Below are 20,319 nucleotides of genomic sequence, written 5' to 3' on the forward strand. Positions count from 1 at the left end.
CAACATGTCGATGTAGATCGGCTTGTTGAACTATTTGAAAATGTTTTTAAAAATAGAAAAAATGGCAAAGAAGTTTAGGGATAATGGGTAAGGCACCGGCGAACATAGGGCCTCAAGTGTTTTACTGTACTTCCATGCTGTTTACATTTTTGACTAATAAAGTATTCAATCAATCAATTAGCAAAAAACGTGCACACACACACGCACACACTTAATTGTCTTTTTCATTTTGCCGTTTAACCTTCATAAACGATCAGGTTCCATTCTGGATATAAGGCTGAAAACCTGATCTGGGCTGCCAGTCTAAAAGGGGGCATCATGTACATAATGCATGGATGATGATACAGTATAGCATTACTGTAGTCTCTGTTCTGTCCGCTGTCCGTCTTTTTTATAGGAACGCTGTCAGTAAGAGCCCTGCTCATCAAAGACCCATCATTTCTCCTAATGATAACAGCTCTCTCCCATGAACCCACTCAAACACACAGGGAGATAGTCTCTGGTAGCGTGTGTGTGTGTGTGTGTGTGTGTGTGTGTGTGTGTGTGTGTGTGTGTGTGTGTGTGTGTGTGTGTGTGTGTGTGTGTGTGTTCTACATATTCATCTAAAGCAGTGGTTCTGAAACTTTTTCATAGCAAGGTTTGTTTTGTGCCAGGGACCCCCAGAAGAGAAGATTTATGTAAAAAAAAAAATGTTTTCCAAACAAAAATATTTCAATATTTTCCAAAAAAATAAATAATAATAATTGCAGATCTACAAGCTCTCAGTGAGCTTGTAGATCTGCTATTTTTTTAATAGCCAACGTATTGGATAAAGTGGTTAAAACGATTGTACTGCTGTATTAAACTACTTTTGCTGGGGACCGCCTGGAATCCCCCTCAAGGACCCCTGAGGGGGTCCCCGCGGACCACAACTTTGAAAAACCCCACTGATCTAAAACACACGTTACGTGCCAAGCGAGCACGCTCCAAACCCATTAGGCGGCCACATTATGACACGCGCACACACACACACGCATGTTGAGACGCGGCGCGCGTGAAGAAAGAAAGAGAGAACGCACAGATGATATAACAAGATGACTGAGGCTCTGCTGTGTGTGGTGAGTGTGATGAAATAATCATGGTGGCTCCATCTCTTCTTCTTCTAACAGAATGAACAATCAGGCCCGCTGCGCTCCATTCACACTGTGCTGTCTCTCTTCTCTTCTAAACACACATGGGATTAAATATTTACCCACACACACAGCACTGGGACCTCCTAAAGACACTTCCAGCGGGGCCCTTAAGCCTAATTTACTCCTCCGGTTGTACGGCGGTGTGTCGCAGTGCCGAAAAGAAATTATATTTAAGCAAGAAATGCGTTGCACAGCAGCTTGAAGTCAACTACTTTCAGCTAGCAATGTGTAGTGGATTATAAATTAGCCACTTAAATACTAAATAAATAAATACATATATTATACTTAGTAAACTAGCCCAGAGTGGGCTCTTTAATTGGGGCGCTGTTTTTATCCCCCTACAACACCAGTGGTTCTCAACCAGTGGTCCTTGAGGGGGTTCCAGGTGGTACCCAGCTAAATGGAGAGTTGGTAACCAAATGGACCCTTATAGATCTTTAACTCTTGAGAGTGTAAAATGAAACCAAATGGACCCTTATGGGTCCATTTGGTCACACAAGAAGTCACACAATTAGAGAAAGTAGAACAATCTCTGCCATCTCTCCAAATGGTACCAACATCAAAACAGCATGGCATTATGGACAAAATCGTATCCAACGATTACAAAATATTCTTGGGTCTGAGAGTCTACTCTAAATCTCATCAAGCGGTGGTCCGTGGCTCAAATGCTGAATAAATAATGGACCTTGATATGAAAAGGGTTGAAAACCACTGCTCCACAACACCAAGTCTCCTCACAGATTAAAATAGCACATCTACAAGCTTGTTGATCTGCTATGTTTCCCCAATTTTAGGCCCAGAATAGTGATGCTATAGGATACATTTTGGTCTGTCAACACCTACAGTACAGTATATCCTGTAAACGCCAAAAGATAAGAACATGGTTTCATTTTCACAGGACACACACACACACACACACACACACACACACACACGCACGCGCACATGCGCGCACACACACACCTCTCTTGTGTTACGTAACGGCGTAGCTCTTCCTGACACCAGTGACACACACACACACACACACACACACAGGAACAGGCAGAGGGACCTAAACCAGAAGCAGTGCTCTACTCTCTCTCTCTCATCATTATGGAGGAGCCTCATCTCTCAAATACCCAGCAGGCATCATTACCACCCAGAAAGGGTCCTGAGATGGGGCCGAGACAACATCGCATCACAGCCTCAAAGACCCCTTGTAGATAGCACTAGTGTAGATAGACAGACAGACAGACAGACAGAGAGACAATCTGCAAGATCACAATGTGTCATGCGTTGTGAGTGTGTCGATCTGCTAAAAAACATCTTGATCAGTAATGCTGCTAGGTTTTTATTGCTAAGTTGCTAGGTTTTTATTGCTAAGTTGCTAGGTTTTTATTGCTAAGTTGCTAGGTTTTTATTGCTAAGTTGCTAGGTTTTTATTGCCCTGGTGTTTTCTTTTTACAAAGTGGGATTCTTGTATGCTCGTGTCGTCACCGAAAATAACGATCTGAAAACAACGTCTCGCGCGTCAAGAGTTTCGGTGTGCAACACTGCCGTACAGCGAAGTATACGCCCAGCCAGCGGAGAGAGGGAGGCAGGGGGGGGGGGGGCGAGCCCCGCTGCATGCAGAGAGAGAGAGAAAGAGAGAGAGGCGGCAGACACTCTCTGGAGAGAAGGAGACGAATCCCACAAGTGCATTCACGTACAAATTGTACGTAGGCCTACAATACTTCAGATGGGGGTCCACGTACAAATACATATTAATGTGGGGGTCCTTGACATGAAAAACTAGAACCACCGTTGTAGAGGGATAGTGTCTGTCTGTCTGTCTGTCTGTCTGTCTGTATGTGTGTCTGTGTGTGTGTGTGTGTGTGTGTGTGTGTGTGTGTGTGTGTGTGTGTGTGTGTGTGTGTGTGTGTGTGTGTGTGTGTGTGTGTGTGTGTGTGTGTGTGGTCCTACCTCAGGTTTGGGGACAAAGGCTCGTCCAGGGATGGTGAAGCAGTCATGGACGGTGCACAGATACTGGGCCATGACGGACAGACGACTCCTCTGTCTACTGGAGGTGCTGGCCGTCAGACGCTGCACACACGCACGCACACACACGCACACACACACACGCACAAGGAGACAAGACACGGAAATTAATTTTTGCACGGCGACAGTATCTCCATATTAAATTGTTGCTTTCGGACAGAAACCTCTTATCTCCATATTTTTTTACTTTTTGTGTTTTTCCGTAAATCAAAGCCATACTTGATCAAACACAAAAGCATCAAAAGTAGCAGATCCACAAGCTCGAAACGCGAGCTTGTAGATCTGCTACTTTTGATGCTTTTGAATTTGAATCCTGAAAAGTATTGGACATATGAGGTTTCCACCCGACAGAGACGATAATAATATTGTTGCTGTCGGATGGAAACCGTTCATTTAAAAAAAAAAAAACATTTAAATAGTGGCAATAACCGATCTACAAGCTTGTAGAACGGCACTACTTTTGTGCGACGAACTTGTATAATGAAGCAGGGCATTAATTTACTAAAGACGAGGTTTGTGCCCAACAGCATGTTTTGTAAATCTGGGTTATTCACTGGGGCAACACATGTACTGTGTACACGCACGAGTTTCACTTCCCCTTAGTTACAATTTAATAATATATTAGAACAAGCAGCACTTCATTTTGTTCCGTTTTGTTCACTTCGTTTGTTTAAAACAGGTGAGTTCAATTAATTATGACTCAAACATGTACGCTGAAAACATGGAAAATTGCTTATGTAGCCGTTTTTTTCAAAAACAATTTGGAATAGTGAAAATAGAAGATCTACAAGCTCACAACGCGTCGCGATGTGGTGCGTTGTGGCTGCTATTTTCACTATTTTTGTGTGACACTCGTGTATGATGAAGTAGGACATTATATAACCTTTCTTTAACCAGTACAATTACAAGTCTCTTTTACAAGTATGCACTGGCCAAGATGCAGGATACACACATTCCATGCTATAATACATACAACAGTACAAGACAGAAAGACATACACATACACTGACTTGACTACTAGATACAAATCAAGCCGATAAGCATTAAAATAAGCAATACTGTAAGAGCACATAACTTTGCAAAGCTGAATATATACAATACCATCCTATAAATACTATACAACCCTGAGAATGCAACAAAAAGAAAGAGAAAAGAACCACTAAGAGCTAAGAGACATTCATTTATGAAAAAATGTCATAAATTTCAAGGTTGAAAGGTGGAGATACAAGGTTTCTGCCCGACAACGCCGAAACAATGGTGCATTGTGGGTGGTGAGCGTTCCTCCTACCTCCGCCACCTCCTTCTGGAAGGTGAGCGTGAGCCGTGTGCGTCCGTAAGCGAAAGGCCCGGTTCTGTTGGCCATGTTCTCCAGCCACTTGATGATCAGAGGAGTGGACACGCTGAACGGCAGATTCCCTATGATGTGGAGGTTGGGCGGCTCTGACAAACGACATAAAGCATGTTAATAAACAATAAAACAGGACGGCAAGTGATTTTCTTTCCTTAACCCTTTAAGACCTGAGGCGATTCTTTAAAATGTTTTCTAAATCAGTTTTTTGAAAAAAATCAAAAATAAATATTTTCAAGATTTTTCAAAAATAGCAGATCTACAAGCTCGTAGCGCGGCACTCGCTGCCGCGCTATGAGCTTGTATATCTGCTATTTTTAAATAGCCAAAGAAATCTAAAGTGACACAGACGCGTTCCAGGTTAAAATAAGTGTTAAATAGCTTGCTATTGCTTTGCTACAGTACAGAGTGAGTGTTTGTTCAGTTAACAGGGCTCTCCAGCTGTTTAGTAAACAGAAAATGCATTTTCAGATCTGGATACCAATTTCATCCAATCAGGAGAGAGAACTCATACAGGATTACAGGATAAACAAGTGAAATTTGAAGTGACACAAAGAAATGAGCAGTCAACATTGGAACACTATAACATTTAAGCTGATAAATGGGTACTCTCTCTGGCTAATTGACTATGGTTAATGACTATGGTGCTGACTATGGTTAACGACTATGGTACTGACAATGGTACTGACAATGGTGCTGACTATTGGTGCTGACTACGGTACTCACCAGGTATTGGTATTTGAGGTATTGCTTTATGTTTCTTTTACTATGCTGTATTTTATTAGTTTAGCATAGTTAGCATACAATGCTATTGTGAATGTAAAGCACTTTGGGTCAACTGCTGTTGTTTTTAAATGTGCTATATAAATAAAGGTGACTTGACTTGACTCACAATGGTGCTGACTATGGTGCTGACTAAGTACATTAATAACACAATGATACTGCATTTGTGCATTATCTAACAACATACCTACAGAGCGCTAATAAACGTGATGTAACTGCAGTGTTGTGCTATGATGTAGTGCCATGAAAACACACACACACACACACACACACACACACACACACACGGTTCCATGTCCTCTACTCACTGTCCTCCCAGGCTGTTTTGATGTTTGAAGGGAAGCCCCGGTCCATTCTGTAGGTCAGTATATCACCATGGACAATCCTCACTTTCTCTGGTGCTGCCTCAGACAAGAGCTGTGGAGATACACACCATATCAACAACGACAAAGTTAACTAACCACTTTAGTAGATCTACAGTCTATCACAAAATATGTGTATCACGTCATGACATCATGACGTCATGACCAACATAGGGATGCCAGGTTGAAAGTGGTTAAATTAACCACTTGGAACCCCATCACACCTATTCTGGGGTGGAACATTCACCAAGAAATGGCAGATAGACGCGTTGTGAGCTTGTAGATTGGCTATTTTTAGCGAGGAGACCTCATTTCCAGGCCTATAGCAATCATATGATGCAATAATGAGGCTCTTACTCCAGAGCGCTATCAATGCCCCAAAACGGACTCGAGCGAAGACGTCACGTGACAAAAAGAACAGATCTACAAGCTAACAAACGTATCACGGTGCAACATGATGTTAGCTTGTCAATCTTTTCTTTTTGTCGCATGACTTTCTGTATACATTAGGTCGCACTCACACAGCTCTACATTTTACCATGTTACATAACAGTATTTCACATAATGCTACACATGTTTTTATGAACAAAATCAATAGCCAAAAACAATGTGTATCCAAACATTTTCCAAAACATTAAAAAGGTTTGGAATTAATCAAATTTTGATTAATTCCAAACCTTTTCCAGGCCTGAAAAACTGTTTTTCTAATTTCAAAATATTTCCAGGAATTTCATGACCATGGGAACCCTGTTTATTGAATCCCCATGAGGAAAGTCATCCTCTGCTTTGAGCCCATCCTAGGAGCAGTGTTCGCACCCAGGGACCAGCTCCAGTCCCTGGAACAAAACATATTGAGATGGGAGGTCCGCGGCCAAATACATACTGTATCTAAAAATGTTTTCTAACAGTATGTTGCTATATGAGTGGCCAGAAGGATTAATACAAACAGTTACAGTACACACAGGTGACATTGCTACAGCCTACAGTGCTTTTTCAATGACCCTGCTGTGACCCCGGGATGTCCCGAGGATCATATTGCAGACCGCATGCACATGGAGTAGACCGTTATATAACCGTTATTGTTTTTACTGTTGTTGCTATGCATTTTATGTCTCACTCTCCCTTTCTCATCTCTCTCCCCCTCGCTCTCAATTCACTTCCATGGGGCTTCATTGGCAAAAGCAAGTGTCAAATAAAACAAAAATAAAATAAACGTATGTATAGTCAAGGATTCAAGAGTGGCCTGTCCACTTTTGTTGGCATCTTGGACACTATATTAAGTCAAATGGACTTGTTTGAGATTGTGCCACCGTGGCACCAAATTGTTCTAAATTGCACTGTTGTACATACACATACTGTATATGTAGTCTTTGTACATAAAATGCTGAAAATAAACAGAACTGAACTGATATAGCCCTACTAGAATAAGGAAATGTATAAACAGAGATCAATCACGTATAGTACCGTAGGTACAAAACTAAAATAATACCAAAAAAACAACAACTTAGGACTTAAGAAATTGCTTAATTGCATTATTGGCAGAGAAATTGTGATTTTGCTTTTGGAACATATATATACTGTATACATGTAGATAAGGATAAAATACTCTAAACAAGATAAAATCGTAGCAGCAGCAATTTTTCAAATGTATTTAACGTTATCTTCTCTGCTTGTATATGCATACAGTAAATCTATGTACAGAGATGTAAACTGGGTGCATAGTACAGGAAGGAACACACGTATATGATCGTCAGCCTCTTCTCTCTCTCTCTGCCAACACTGTGGAGGCAGATGGCTGCCCACCCACCCAGAGCCTGGTTCTGCTCAACGTTTCTTCTTCTCCCCGGTTAAAAAAGGGAAGATTGTCCTCCTCGCCACCGCTGTGCCAAGTGTTTGCTCATGCAGCGGGCATGTCGGGTCTCTGTGGAGACGTGGTTCTCAATCCTTTTCATATCAAGGTCCATTATTTATTCTGCATTTGAGCCACGGACCACCGTGAGAGGAGATTTAGCCTCTCAAGACCCCAAAACGTAGAATACTATGTTATCGTTGGATACGGTTTTGTCCACAATTCCATGCTGTATTGATGTTGGTACCATAGGAGAGATAAAAGGCAAAACGTTGATCAAAATAACAATTCTTTAAGTAAGTAAAGCACATGTTTAACAATAATTTAACTCTTGAGAGCGTAAAATGAAACCATTTGGTTTCATTTTACGCTCTCAAGATAAGGATCAATTTTGTTACCAACTCCATCATTTAGCTGGGGACCACCTGGAACCCCCCCCCAAGGACCACTGGTGGTCCCCGGACCACTGGTTGAGAACCACTGCTGTAGAGTATGGTCCTGCTATGCACCTGCTCTACATGTAACGTGTCGTGAGAGATAACTTGTTACGGTTTGGCACTATACAAATAAAACGGACATAGAACATAGAACCCGGGGAACATAGGGAAGACCCCCAAACGGACATCTACTAGCCTGGTTCCAGACGAATCTGCCATTGCAAAAAAAAAAAAAGATGGATTGGATTTCTCTCCCTCCGATGTTGTGAGGGACCAATCAGGGCCCAGTATGCAAATATGGGGCGGGTTTATCACCAGAGGCATTTTTTTTAATTTGCCCCTCGGAAATGCAGGTTCCACACAGAGATTCCAGACTAATGTCTACGCAGTGATATTATATTATATATATATATATATTGGTATGCATCCCTCCCATAACTCTGAGAGTGTACAAATGGAACCAAATGGACCCCGTAAAGGGCCACGGATGTAGCCGAGGTTGAGCACAGCTTCACTATAGCTTTCTGGGGTGCATGCACGTGCACGCCACGCGCGTTTGTGCCCGCAAGAAATCCTTCAACTTACCTACAACAACAATAGCGTATCGATCAAAAACAGCCATTCACACCCTCTTACAAAAGCTGCCGAGTGTCAACAGCGCAAATTAACATAGGAATGACCCTGGCCGGCTGCATTTCTGTGATCTATTGTTGTTACCTGAAGTAATGTAGGCCACTTTTAAAAAGAGGCATACTCTAGCTGTCAGATGTTCAGAAGCAGTCCACACTCCACAGATGGAACGTTTGGGTAAAAGTGGCTGATGGATTCATGAATTAACTCAATTTGCAGAGCTCTCCAAGGTAAATGCATCATTGTAGATGACAACAATATAAAGTATCCCCAATAAGCAAGTAAAAAAAGAATACAATTCGATTTATATTCTGGGTTAACAGGGCTACATATTTAAAAGGGTATTTCAATTGGCGACCGCGCGTACATGTGCGCGTGACATAGCACCCCGTCAGCTAAAATAAACAGAGACATCCCTGCGTAAGGGTCCATTTGGTTCCATTTGTACACTGTCAGAGTAACAGACATTTAAGGGTCCATTTGCTTTCTAACTGGGCACCCCCTGGAACCTCTTAAAACAAGGGTTCCCAAACTTTTCAGGCCGCCACCCCCCAAAATAATCATAGTTTAACTGGGGACCCCCACACCCTGACAAGCACTTGTAGGAGGACCCCCCTGGGAGTCCCAACCCCCAGTATGGGAACCACTGCCCTAATACAACCCCAGGCTGGGGGTCCCCGGACGGACCCCTAGATTGAGAACCACAGATCTACAGTTATACCTGTAACCCCGGGATGAAGCGGGAGTCCTTCTCCACCACCAGCAGGTCGGCGGCGCCAGCGTTGAGGATGGAGCGGGTCAGCCCCCCCGGCCCGGGGCCCACCTCGCACACGTGGGCGTCTCTCAGACTGCCCGCCTGACGCACTATTTTGTCTGGAGAGAGAGAGAGAGAGCGAGAGAGAGAGGGAGAGAGAGAGGGAGATATGGACGGATGACCGAGAGACACAGTTAATGGAACTGAATAATTTAACCCATTAAGACCGGGAACACATCTGTGTGTAACAACTACCATTATTTTACACTTTGGCTATTCAAAAATAGCAGATCTACAAGCTCATAGCGCGGCACTCTGCCGCGCTATGAGCTTGTAGATCTGCTATTTTTGAAAAATCGTGAATATTTGTGCAAATCTTCCTTGAATATATATTTTTTTAAGCAAACATTTGTAACTCAAAGCTTTGCTTCTGGGGGGTCCCTGGAACAACGTATTTTGAGATGGGGGTCCACGGCCAAATACATATCATTTTGGGTACATTTGTAGAATCCCCAGAAGCAAAGATTTGAGTTAAAAAAGTTGAGTTAAATAAAGATTTGCACACATTTTTACGATTCTTCAAAAGAATTGCAGATATGCAAGCGTATGCCGCGCCATGCGCTTGTATATCTGCTATTTTTTTTGAATAACCAAAAAAAACGACACACAAGTTTTCCCGGTCTTAATGGATTAATATGAAATTAACACCAGACTGACTCAGGGTTGTACGGCTTGGTGAATTACAACACTGAAAAGTCTGTGGGACCCGATGCATCATTTTTAGAAATTAGCCGGTTGTTTGACGGTTTACAAGGTCTTTATTAAGAGTCTGGGATTGAGATTGATGATGCGGCGCATCTACCTCGCTATGACGAAGTTGGGGACACATTAATCTAACGCACACACAGTCACCTTGTCCCAAGGACATGAAAGCAGATCAGACCTGCACTGCATCACACCCATAATCACGTTTCGGTGGGCGAGAGAGAGAGAGAGAGAGAGAGAGCGGCGAGGGAAGAAGGGAGCTGTGCGTGCAATTGACTCAGTCTGTTCACATTAGCAGGAGTATCTGCTCAGTGTACTAGTCTCTAGTCCACCTTTACACAAAGAGCCTGTCGCTTTCAATGGCTACGAACAAGCCTGTGTGTGTGTGTGTGTGCCGGCGCTGCCGCTCGCTTAAAGGAGTAGTTCAGCCAAAAAAATACTTATTTTCTAACCCAGGGGTCTTCAACAGGGGGTGCGGGACCCCTAGGGGGTCCTCAGAGTTACGACAGGGGGTCCGCCAAATCTTTGTGTGAAATGATTTTTAGCCGCATGCGCTAGCGAGCGGCTCTGTAAACAGCACTAGTCCTAGTCGACACCCGAGTGAAAAGTGTCGACACCTGAGTGTCATTGGCTGTCCTGGCTGTCCATCACACTTCCCCCCTTTTAAGACCCCCTTTTAAGCCAATGGGGAGACGAAAATGTAATGGACACGTTAGTCAACGAATTAGACGAGACGAAAATGTTAGGGCGGGACGAATGGAGAAGAGATCCAATCAGAATTACTCTTTTTGAGGGACTAGTTGGGAAGGGATCCAATCAGAACGATCCTCATTGTTAAGTTAGGTTGAACCACCCGGAAGCAGACCATATTAGGGGCCAGCATGGACGAACACACATCACAACAAGGCAACGCACAGAGTTACACAGCAGAGAGAGAGAGAAAGGGAGATGGCTTCAGCCAGGAGGGTTAGCCTAAATGCTAGCGTGCTTCATTAGACCTAGTTTGGCTATTAAGTTATTATTTGCCCATGTTCACACTGACTTCAATCTCAGCTATTGTTGGGAAGACCCGTGTGGTGTCACAAAATGTTGCCACCACTTATATAAAAAACATTCGAGCGTTAATCTGCGACGCTAAGGCTAATGTTGCCAGGTTTGGCGAGAGAAACAAGCAATCCAAAAAACAAGTAATCAGGTGTATGAAAAGATTGGGGCCAAAAAAGCCTGCCCCATGCGGCTTTATTATGACTTAGGTCATACTTGTTTTTTACCTTAACCGCTTGAACCCTAGCATCCCTTTTTCTGAGGAGAACTTTAGCCAAAGATAGCAGATCTACAAGCTCACAACGCCTCGCGCTGCGAGGCGTTGTGAGCTTGTAGATCGGCTATTCTTGGCAAAGAGGCATAGGTGTAGAGGGAAAAAAGAGCAGACCAAGTAAACAAAAAAGTTTAATCAATTTTATACAATATGTAGAGGGGGTCCCTGCTTCATCTCTCTCTCAGCTAAGGGGTCCTTGGCCTGAAAAGGTTGAAGACCCCTGTTCTAACCGTTACAGCACATGATGAAGCCTTTCTTGGGTTTTGTCGCATTCCTAAGCCGATAATTTGATGACGGGCAGAAAGATGCTAATGTCTCCTGTATGAGACTCAAAGAGTCTCCATTGACTCTCCTAGCACGCTGGGCAAGACCTGGCCGTTTGAGTGCCTCAGCGGAAGTACCGGAATTTGGCGGGAGTACCGCCTAAGGCAGTGTTTTTCCACCTTTTTCGCGTCAAGGGCCCCCAAATTCACACATATATTAGCCCAGGGACCCCCCATTTGAAAAATATATGCCAAGGACTCAACCATTTTGATTCCTTGGGGGTCCCAATCTACACTGTATCATCATGATTAGTGTTTAACTCTGAGAGTGTACAAATGGAACCAAATGGACCCGTTAGGGTCCATTTGGTTCCATTTGTAATTTGGCTGGGGACCCCCTGGAACCCCCTCAAGGACCACCGGTGGTCCCCGGACCACTGGTTGAAAACCACTGACCTAAGGAAATGACGTTGATGCAAATCTGTTAATATTCTCTGTGAATGAAACAAGTGCTGTGATTGGTCGAAAAAGATTGTTTCCGGGGGAAATAGGTACGACGGAAGTCCCGCCCCCCTATACACACTCTCTGCTTTAGTTCGTGACCAGGCTTTTCTCTCTCTCACAGATGAGTAAAGGCTGGGAACGAGGCTAGGCTCCTACCGGAGACTCCGCCGGTCATCAAATTATTGTCTTAGGAATGCGACAAAAACAAAATAACCTGGTGTGCAATTTATTTAAGTCATTTTTGGAGTGAACTGCTTCTTTAAGTGTAGGATGATGCAAATGCACCATTGTGTCCTCAGAGCAGAGCGCAGAGCACGCACGCACGCGCACGCACACACACACACACACACACACACACACACACACACACACACACACACACACACACACACACACACACACACACACACACACACACACACACACACACACACACACACACACACACACACACACACACACACACACACACACACACACACACACACACACTACTGTATATGTATGTACAAAATACAGTGGCTGGCAGGTGTTGGTGCATTGCAGCTAGAGAGAGGGGGGGGGTAGAGAAAGAGAGACAGAGAGAGAGAGGGATAGAGAGAGAGAGAGAGAGAGAGGGGGGGGTAGAGAAAGAAAGAGAGACAGACGGAGAGGGATAGAGAGAGAGAGAGAGAGAAAGAGAGGGGGTAGAGAAAGAAAGAGAGACAGAGACGGAGAGGGATAGAGAGAGAAAGAGAGAGAGGGGGGGGTAGAAAAAGAGAGAGGGGGGGGTAGAGAAAGAGAGAGAGAAAGAGAAAGAGAGAGGGTAAGAGAAAGAGAGAGAATGAGAGAGAGAAAGAGTGAGCGAAAGAGAGACCCAAAGAGAGGAAGAAAGAAAGACAGACAGACAGAAATAGAAATAAAGAAAAGGGAAAGACAGAAAGAAAGAAAAAACAAAGAGAAAGAAAGAAAGAAATAGAGAGAAAGAGAGAAAAAGACAGAAAAAAAATAACAGAGAAAGAAAAAGAAAGAAAGAAATAGAGAGAAAGACAGAAAGAAAAACAAAACAAACAAACAAAGAGAGAGAAAGAAAGAAAGAAAGAAAGAAAGAACGACATGATGGTGGCTTACCGGTCAGCTTCATGTCCAACAGGAAGTTCTGTGACAGCTGTTTCTCAGCTCTCAGGTTGTACAGTTTGATGAGCTCTCCTATGGTGGGCAGCGGAGGCAGGCGGAACCGAGAGCCCGCCATCTGGAACACTGGACGCACTGTCAACACAAACACACACACACACACACACACACACACACACACACACACACACACATACACACACACGTTCAACCTGGCGGCCTTATTTTGGGCATGTCATTATAGGTGTGTGCTTAGACGCTCGACAAAGCCGGGTGCAGCACGGTGCCAAAACGACCAATCTACAAGTTCACAACGTGTGGGCTTGTAGATCTGCCCTTTTCGCTGCGCAAGTCAGCGCGACAAGTATGAAACAAACAGGACTTAAGTGGTTAACTCTGAGAGTGAAAAAAATTGAACCAAATGTAAGATCTGAGGGATCGCATTAAAGGCTCTAAATAACTGAAGTCACATTTCACAGGTGTCAAATGGAAACATAATCTGTGAAAGACCACAGTATGACAGCTGCACACGATGACAAGTAATTACCTTGTGACAATAAAGAGGATTTTCAGTGTCTTATCTATGAGCATAAAGCTGAAAGGCCATTTGCACAGGATTAGGTATGGATTTATTTTAGGCAGATAATGATTCCTGTTATGGTTGAGTTGTAGCCGTCATTCTCTAGCTACATTTTTTTTAAACATTGAAAATTCAGTCAAGCAAAGTGAAACATTTTGAAAACAAGTATCACTTGTTGTTGTCTTTTTCTTTTCTTTTTTTCGTAAGAATATTTTAACCAGTTACAATGGAACTACTTTGTTGATTCAGAATTGGTATTCATTGTCTTTCAACTGCATATTTATCATTTAAGCCACTGATTCTCAAGCTTTTTAGATTTGAAGGACACCCCAATCTAAAACAGTTTTTATTGTAAGACATGATTTGGTCTGATATGGTCTGTCATTTGGTCTAGAATGACTTTACTGTCCATGTACTGTAGGTAATAGGTATAGAGATGACTGTGAAACTCTGATCAAAATAGACATTGTTGTACATTCTCTAGATGTATTTCAGTGTACATGTAATAATGGTGAAGATTAACTATCAATAATTTAGCTGGGGGGTGACCCCCTGGAACCCCCCCCCCCCCCCTCCCCCCAAGGACCCCTGGGGGTCTCTGAGTGAGTGGGCCCCCCATGATAACCACTGCCTGAGTTAATATATACTAGACCATACCCGGTCGGCGCAGCGCATCCGTGGGGGGATATGCGCACATGATCTGGCAACCCGGGAGGCAGTTTGTCCCATAGCTGGGCAGCCGCAGCTATGGGACGACATTCTTTGACACAAAAACGCTAATAAGAAGCTGGGATTTGATTAAATTGAAAAACGGGCTTCACAGTTGCGTTCAGATTGTAATGGTCAATGGCTGTGTGCAAAATCAGAGCAATTGGTCCAGCCAGTGAGGAGAACCGGGTATCTTCACTCACCACTACAGAGGTTACTAGAATTATAGTAGGATAAGCACTTGACACTGGAGTGGTTCATAACATGATCTCTACTCCCACCTAGTGGTGTCAAGGCCAAGTTGCATTTTGAAGTAAGAAAATATATCTTAATAATTCAATCATTTCCAGCAGTGTCTTTATAAAAGTAAAAAAAAAAAAGCCAAAACGCAGACAAAGTTTAGTCAAAACTTTGTTTGGCTATAGAATAGAGATGAAGAATACACGTTTTAATTTCTTGTCTTATACAGAGAGAGTCTGTCATGTATTTAACAGTGTTTTATGGGAATGTTCTCATGGACATTAACTCAATTATTCAGATTTAACACCAAGCCAAATAGATTTACACAAATCAATACTGTCAGTAGAATTATAGGAACTCAACTTCACTTCATTCACTTAAGATGTTTAACAGAAATGGTTGTAGGATATGTTAATACGCTTACTTGTTTTTTATACACATCTAATAGCTACAGGCCTTTGTTTTCACACTTGATAACATAAGCAAAACATTCTAAATGGGTTCAAGTTCATTTCCTGTTGCAGTGTTCTGTAAATATTATCATCATCAGCTGACAGCAAATGAACTTGAACTCTAATCTGTTCCCATAGCAACGGCCATTCCACTGACAAGGTCTACAGCAGAAATGTCGAATATAACACACACAAAACAACCTATATAATTCCATGAACCACTCACATGCAAAAACAAAAAGCACCTTATTTCGGATTATTTAATATCAAGTTCTGTAGTGAAACATTAAAATAAGAAACCAGATCATTTTAACAGCATGTAGGCTGCTTATTCTTCCTCGTCTTATTTAACCACATGATTATCGTCAGCGTGCATAAACCGTTCTGTGAGCAGCAGTGACATGCATGACAAATGAATAGTATAGAATAAATTGTTGAGTAAAAAGCTGCATGTGTATTTACAATAATAACAACAGTGTAGCCTTAAAGCTAACAGCATATAGCTTCTAAACTGTTTCTATCTCTTCCTCACAGCTTCTAAATCTGAATCATGACGTCTATAAAAGTCAAACATCAACATGTTAAACCAGGCGATGGAGAAACAAAGACTCTAAACGTCAAAGAGATGAAGATAAATAAACCCACGTTTCTCACCACTGTGTGTGGACAGTCCTACTCCTCCTGTCACTGCTACTACTTCCGCCTTCGTCGTCATACCGGCAGGTGATGAGCCAATGAGCGTTCAGAGATCCTGACTTCAACCAATCACCTGGCCGTGGGGGCTGGACGTCACTTTGCCCTTGAACAACCGGCCTGTTGTTGATGTAATGACAGCTAACGACCACGCGAGGGAAACGTTGTTCAGTCTTCTGAAGCATTGTCTATTTATTTTTTTCAGTGAATTAAAATAACGCCATTGATGTATGTATTAATCTCCAGAGGGTTTGTTGTATTAATGTCACTACATCTTCAATATACATCCTGCCCTTGCCACCCTGAAATATCTTGATGGAAAACAGTGGTGGGAAGTCACTAAGTAGGCCACATTTACTAGTACTGTACTTAAATACAATTTTGAGGATTTACAGGCCTTTTCCTTGTAACAGAATATTCTTATATTGTGGTATTGCTACTTTTACTTAAGTAAAACAGCCATGTACTTCTTCCACCACTTATGCATTCTCAATAGTATTCAAGAGTATTCAAGAGTAGTCTGTTGTATTAGCATCACTATACACATCTTCAATATATCCTGTCTTTGCAATCTTGAAAGATCCTCTTTACCTGAAAAGCATTAAAGGAATACTTCACCCATTTTCAACCTATCTTCATATAATAGATCCTCACTAATGCTCCTAATGCTCTTAATAAAATGGTGTCATTTTTTTTCCTACTCAGACTGTGTCTCACAGGAGGGCTGTGGACACTTCAGAAACCCGTCTACCAGTGACATCATCGTTCAGAGGTTTTTTTTTTATTCAATATTTCATTTTTTATTTCTTTTTTATTATCAACACGAGAACAATGGCTTTCCAGGAATGGAAAGCCTGTAGTTTCTATAAGCTTGGATTCCCCATCGATGATGTCACTGGTAGACGGGTTTCTGAACTGTCCACAGCCCTCCTCTGAGACACAGACTGAGTAGACAAAATGTTCTAATGAGTATTGGTGAGGACCAATTATATGAAGATGGGTTGAAAATGGGTGAAGTTGTCCTTAGAAGAGTCATGACACCACATTTTTTGACATTTGTGTGTTTGTCAAATAAGACTTGATACAAGTTTAGTGTTTAGTGTATTTATATAGAACAAAACACAGTGAGAAACACAACAGAGGCAATAATGTCATCATTATAAAGGAAATATATTCAGAGTGAAAACGCACTCAGGCTGTTATGATAAACATGCTATAACCTGGGGGTATGATAAGCATCATTATAAGTGCAGCTTCAGCCTACAGCAGAGAGAGTATTAACACACTCAGTTAATTGATTCATCCTCCCTAGAATGAAAGTAAACTCTCAGTCAAAATTAAACTCTGAGTGTGCACAAATGGACCTGTACGGTTACATTTGTGTAATAAAATTAGCATACAACACACACACACACACACACACACACACACACACACACACACACACACACACACACACACACACACACACACACACACACACACACACACACACACACACACACACACACACTAGCACACACACACACTCACGCAAACAGATTGACAATTAGATAGACCAATAGACGGATAGATAAAATTAACAGACACAAACACACACACACACACACAAACACACGCACGCACGCACGCACGCGCGCGAGCGCACACACACACACACACACACACACACACACACACACACACACACACACACACACACACACACACACATTTTAACAATGTATTCCTATCCACACATACAGGAGAGCATACAAGGACACAAATATTAAAGGTAAAGTTAACTTTACATTCACATAATCATGGCATATGTCTTCCTGATACAATAATAATATCACTCAGTACTCTATGGGTATAAGTAACAGTGTCTCCACCATATGTGGCTGTCAATTATTGCAGAGACAGCACAGTACTTTGGCCAGCCTTTTTGCCTCCTTTTTGGGCATCCCAAGTTGTTGAAACCCTCTAACAACCAGTCTGTGGGTATGTCCTGGACCTATAGGCTGCCAAACACACACACACGCACGCACGCACGCACGCACGCACGCACGCACGCACGCACGCACGCACGCACGCACGCACGCACGCACGCACGCACGCACGCACACACACACACACACACACACACACACACACACACACACACACACACACACATACAAATAGATTTACAGACAGATAGACGAATAGATAGCCAGCTACACAGATAGACAGATAGATAGATAGATAGATAGATACATAGACAGACAGACAGACAGACAGACAGACAGACGGACGAACAGAAGGACAGACTGATACATGGACAGACATATCATATCAGGCTTAATGTTATGGAACTGTTGGGCAAACTATAATCTGGTACCTGTAACATCTGCTTATACTGTAGGTCAACAATGAAGCTCTGTAAGAGGTGAAAAAAGCCTGGTGAGCTCAATCGGTAGAGCGTGACACTCTTAATCTCAGGGTTGTGGGTTCGAGCCCCACATTGGGCGCAAAGAAATGCCATTCAATGGTGTGGAACTGTTGGGCAAACTATAATCTCTCAAGAACAGATTCATAGCTGCGCTTGAATTTGTCGGGAGCCACGTTGAGTACACATTGGCTTCAAGTGGGCGTGCCTTCAGATCAGGAAGCAGGCCGCGCTTGACCCAATCAAATGTAGTTTCCCACTGGAAACAAACCGAAACTCATTTAACAATAGCGTCCTCGGAGCAGACAAAACCGCGGAAACGTATTAACATTTTAACTTGCTCTTTCATCATAAAAACAAGTGGGCTTATAACCAAAACGATCCATGTTCTTTGGGAGAAATGGTGTTAGTGTTCCGTGGAGAAATATTGTTAGTGGGAATGAAAACATAGGCGCACCACCGGAAGTGGAGGGCTGAAGGCATGTCCAAACCCCGGTTTCCAGTGAGCATGGGTCTAGTTAATCCCCCCCCCCAGAGCATAAACACTATTTTGCATTGTTATGGTTTTCTACTCACTACATTTTCATTTTATAAACCTCTTGTCATGCAAAAATTCAACCGCCTGTCTTAAATAATCACAAGAGGTTTATAAAATAAAAATGTAGTGAGCAGAAAACGATAACAATGTAAATCATGCTTGCTTTTCGAGGTACCGCTGGGTTTTGAACCTAGGATCTCCTGTTTACGAAACAGGCGCTTTCACCAGCTAAGCCACGGTACCTGCTTAAAAGCCTGATGTTAAAGATACAAGATGAGGTGCTCTGATCAAGTAAATGAATCGTTACAGTTCTAAACTAATACAACTTTCATGCTATATCTTACATATGGAAACAAGAACAGAGATGTCTTTCCATACTGTTAGGCAACAGCACAATCTATTGGACATGCTCAACCTGTAGAGGGCAGTGCATCACACATTTTCTGCACTTTGTAGACTCCAGAATGAGTGCCACATTTTTGTGCAGGTGAAGAGTACCTCATCTACTGATTGAAATGATGTATCATAGTTTGCCCAACACTCCCGTACCATTAAATGGCATTTTTTTGCACCCAATGTGGGGCTCGAACCCACGACCCAGAGATTAAGAGTCTCATGCTCTACCGAGTGAGCTAACCGGGCTTATTCCACCTTTTACAGAGCTTCATTGTTGCAATATAAGCAGATGTTACAGGTACCAGGATGTGGCACCTAATAGCAGATGTATGTTTACCTGGAAAACAGGTTAAAGTGGTTATGAAGAATAGAGACAGTGAAACATGGTCTGTTTCCACGAGTCTTCTCTCAGTTATGAGAAGAACCAGCAGCGTATGCACACTAGACTATCTAGACGACTATCTCAGAAGGCAAAACAGGTTAATACCATGGTCTTGCACTGCCACGGGAGTCGCACACATGTAAATACCGCCGACTACATTTGATTGGATAAAGCGCGGCCTGCTTCCTGATCTGTAGGCACGCCCACTTGAAGACAATGTGCATGGATTCTCAACTCGGCTCCCGACAGATTCAAGTGCAGCTCAGAATCTGTATTTGAGAGATTATAGTTTGCCCAACAGTTCCATACACTTAAATGGCAATTCTTTGCGCCCAATGTGGGGCTCGAACACACAACCCTAAGATTAATAATCTCATGCTCTACCGACTGAGCTAACCGGATTTACTTCACCTTTTACAGAGCTTCATTCTTCCGCTATAAGCAGATGCTACATGTACCAGGATGTGGCACCTAATAGCAGATATATGTTTACCTGGAAAACAAGTTAAAGTGGTTATGAAGAATAGAGACTGGTTTGTTTCCACCGAGTCATCTCTCAGTTATGAGAAGAACCAGCAGCACATGCGCACTATCTCAGAAGGCAAA

At 42.7% G+C, this 20,319-nt stretch overlaps 1 protein-coding gene across 4 annotated transcripts in view; it reads right to left on the reverse strand.

Annotated features, from left to right (window-relative positions):
* tfb1m (transcription factor B1, mitochondrial) overlaps positions 1-15,971 on the reverse strand; it is a 65,481-nt gene extending 49,510 nt beyond the window's left edge. Inside the window, exons 1-6 of one of the 4 annotated variants that reach the window (XM_084045117.1) lie at positions 15,949-15,971; positions 13,312-13,449; positions 9,319-9,470; positions 5,628-5,736; positions 4,477-4,628; positions 3,114-3,233 (exon numbers count right to left, since the gene is read on the reverse strand). In XM_084045117.1, coding sequence (XP_083901243.1) covers positions 3,114-3,233; positions 4,477-4,628; positions 5,628-5,736; positions 9,319-9,470; positions 13,312-13,432 — 654 coding nt within the window. In that variant the 5' untranslated portion in view covers positions 13,433-13,449; positions 15,949-15,971. Of the gene's footprint in view, positions 1-3,113; positions 3,234-4,476; positions 4,629-5,627; positions 5,737-9,318; positions 9,471-13,311; positions 13,450-15,939 lie in introns of all 4 variants that reach the window. The other 3 variants (XM_084045118.1, XM_084045119.1, XM_084045116.1) reach the window with 3 other exon arrangements.
* Between the last annotated feature and the right edge of the window lie 4,348 nt (positions 15,972-20,319).

The sequence above is a fragment of the Gymnoscopelus microlampas genome (assembly GCF_963454915.1).
Source record: "Gymnoscopelus microlampas genome assembly, chromosome: 20".
NCBI classification, from domain to species: Eukaryota; Metazoa; Chordata; class Actinopteri; order Myctophiformes; family Myctophidae; genus Gymnoscopelus; species Gymnoscopelus microlampas.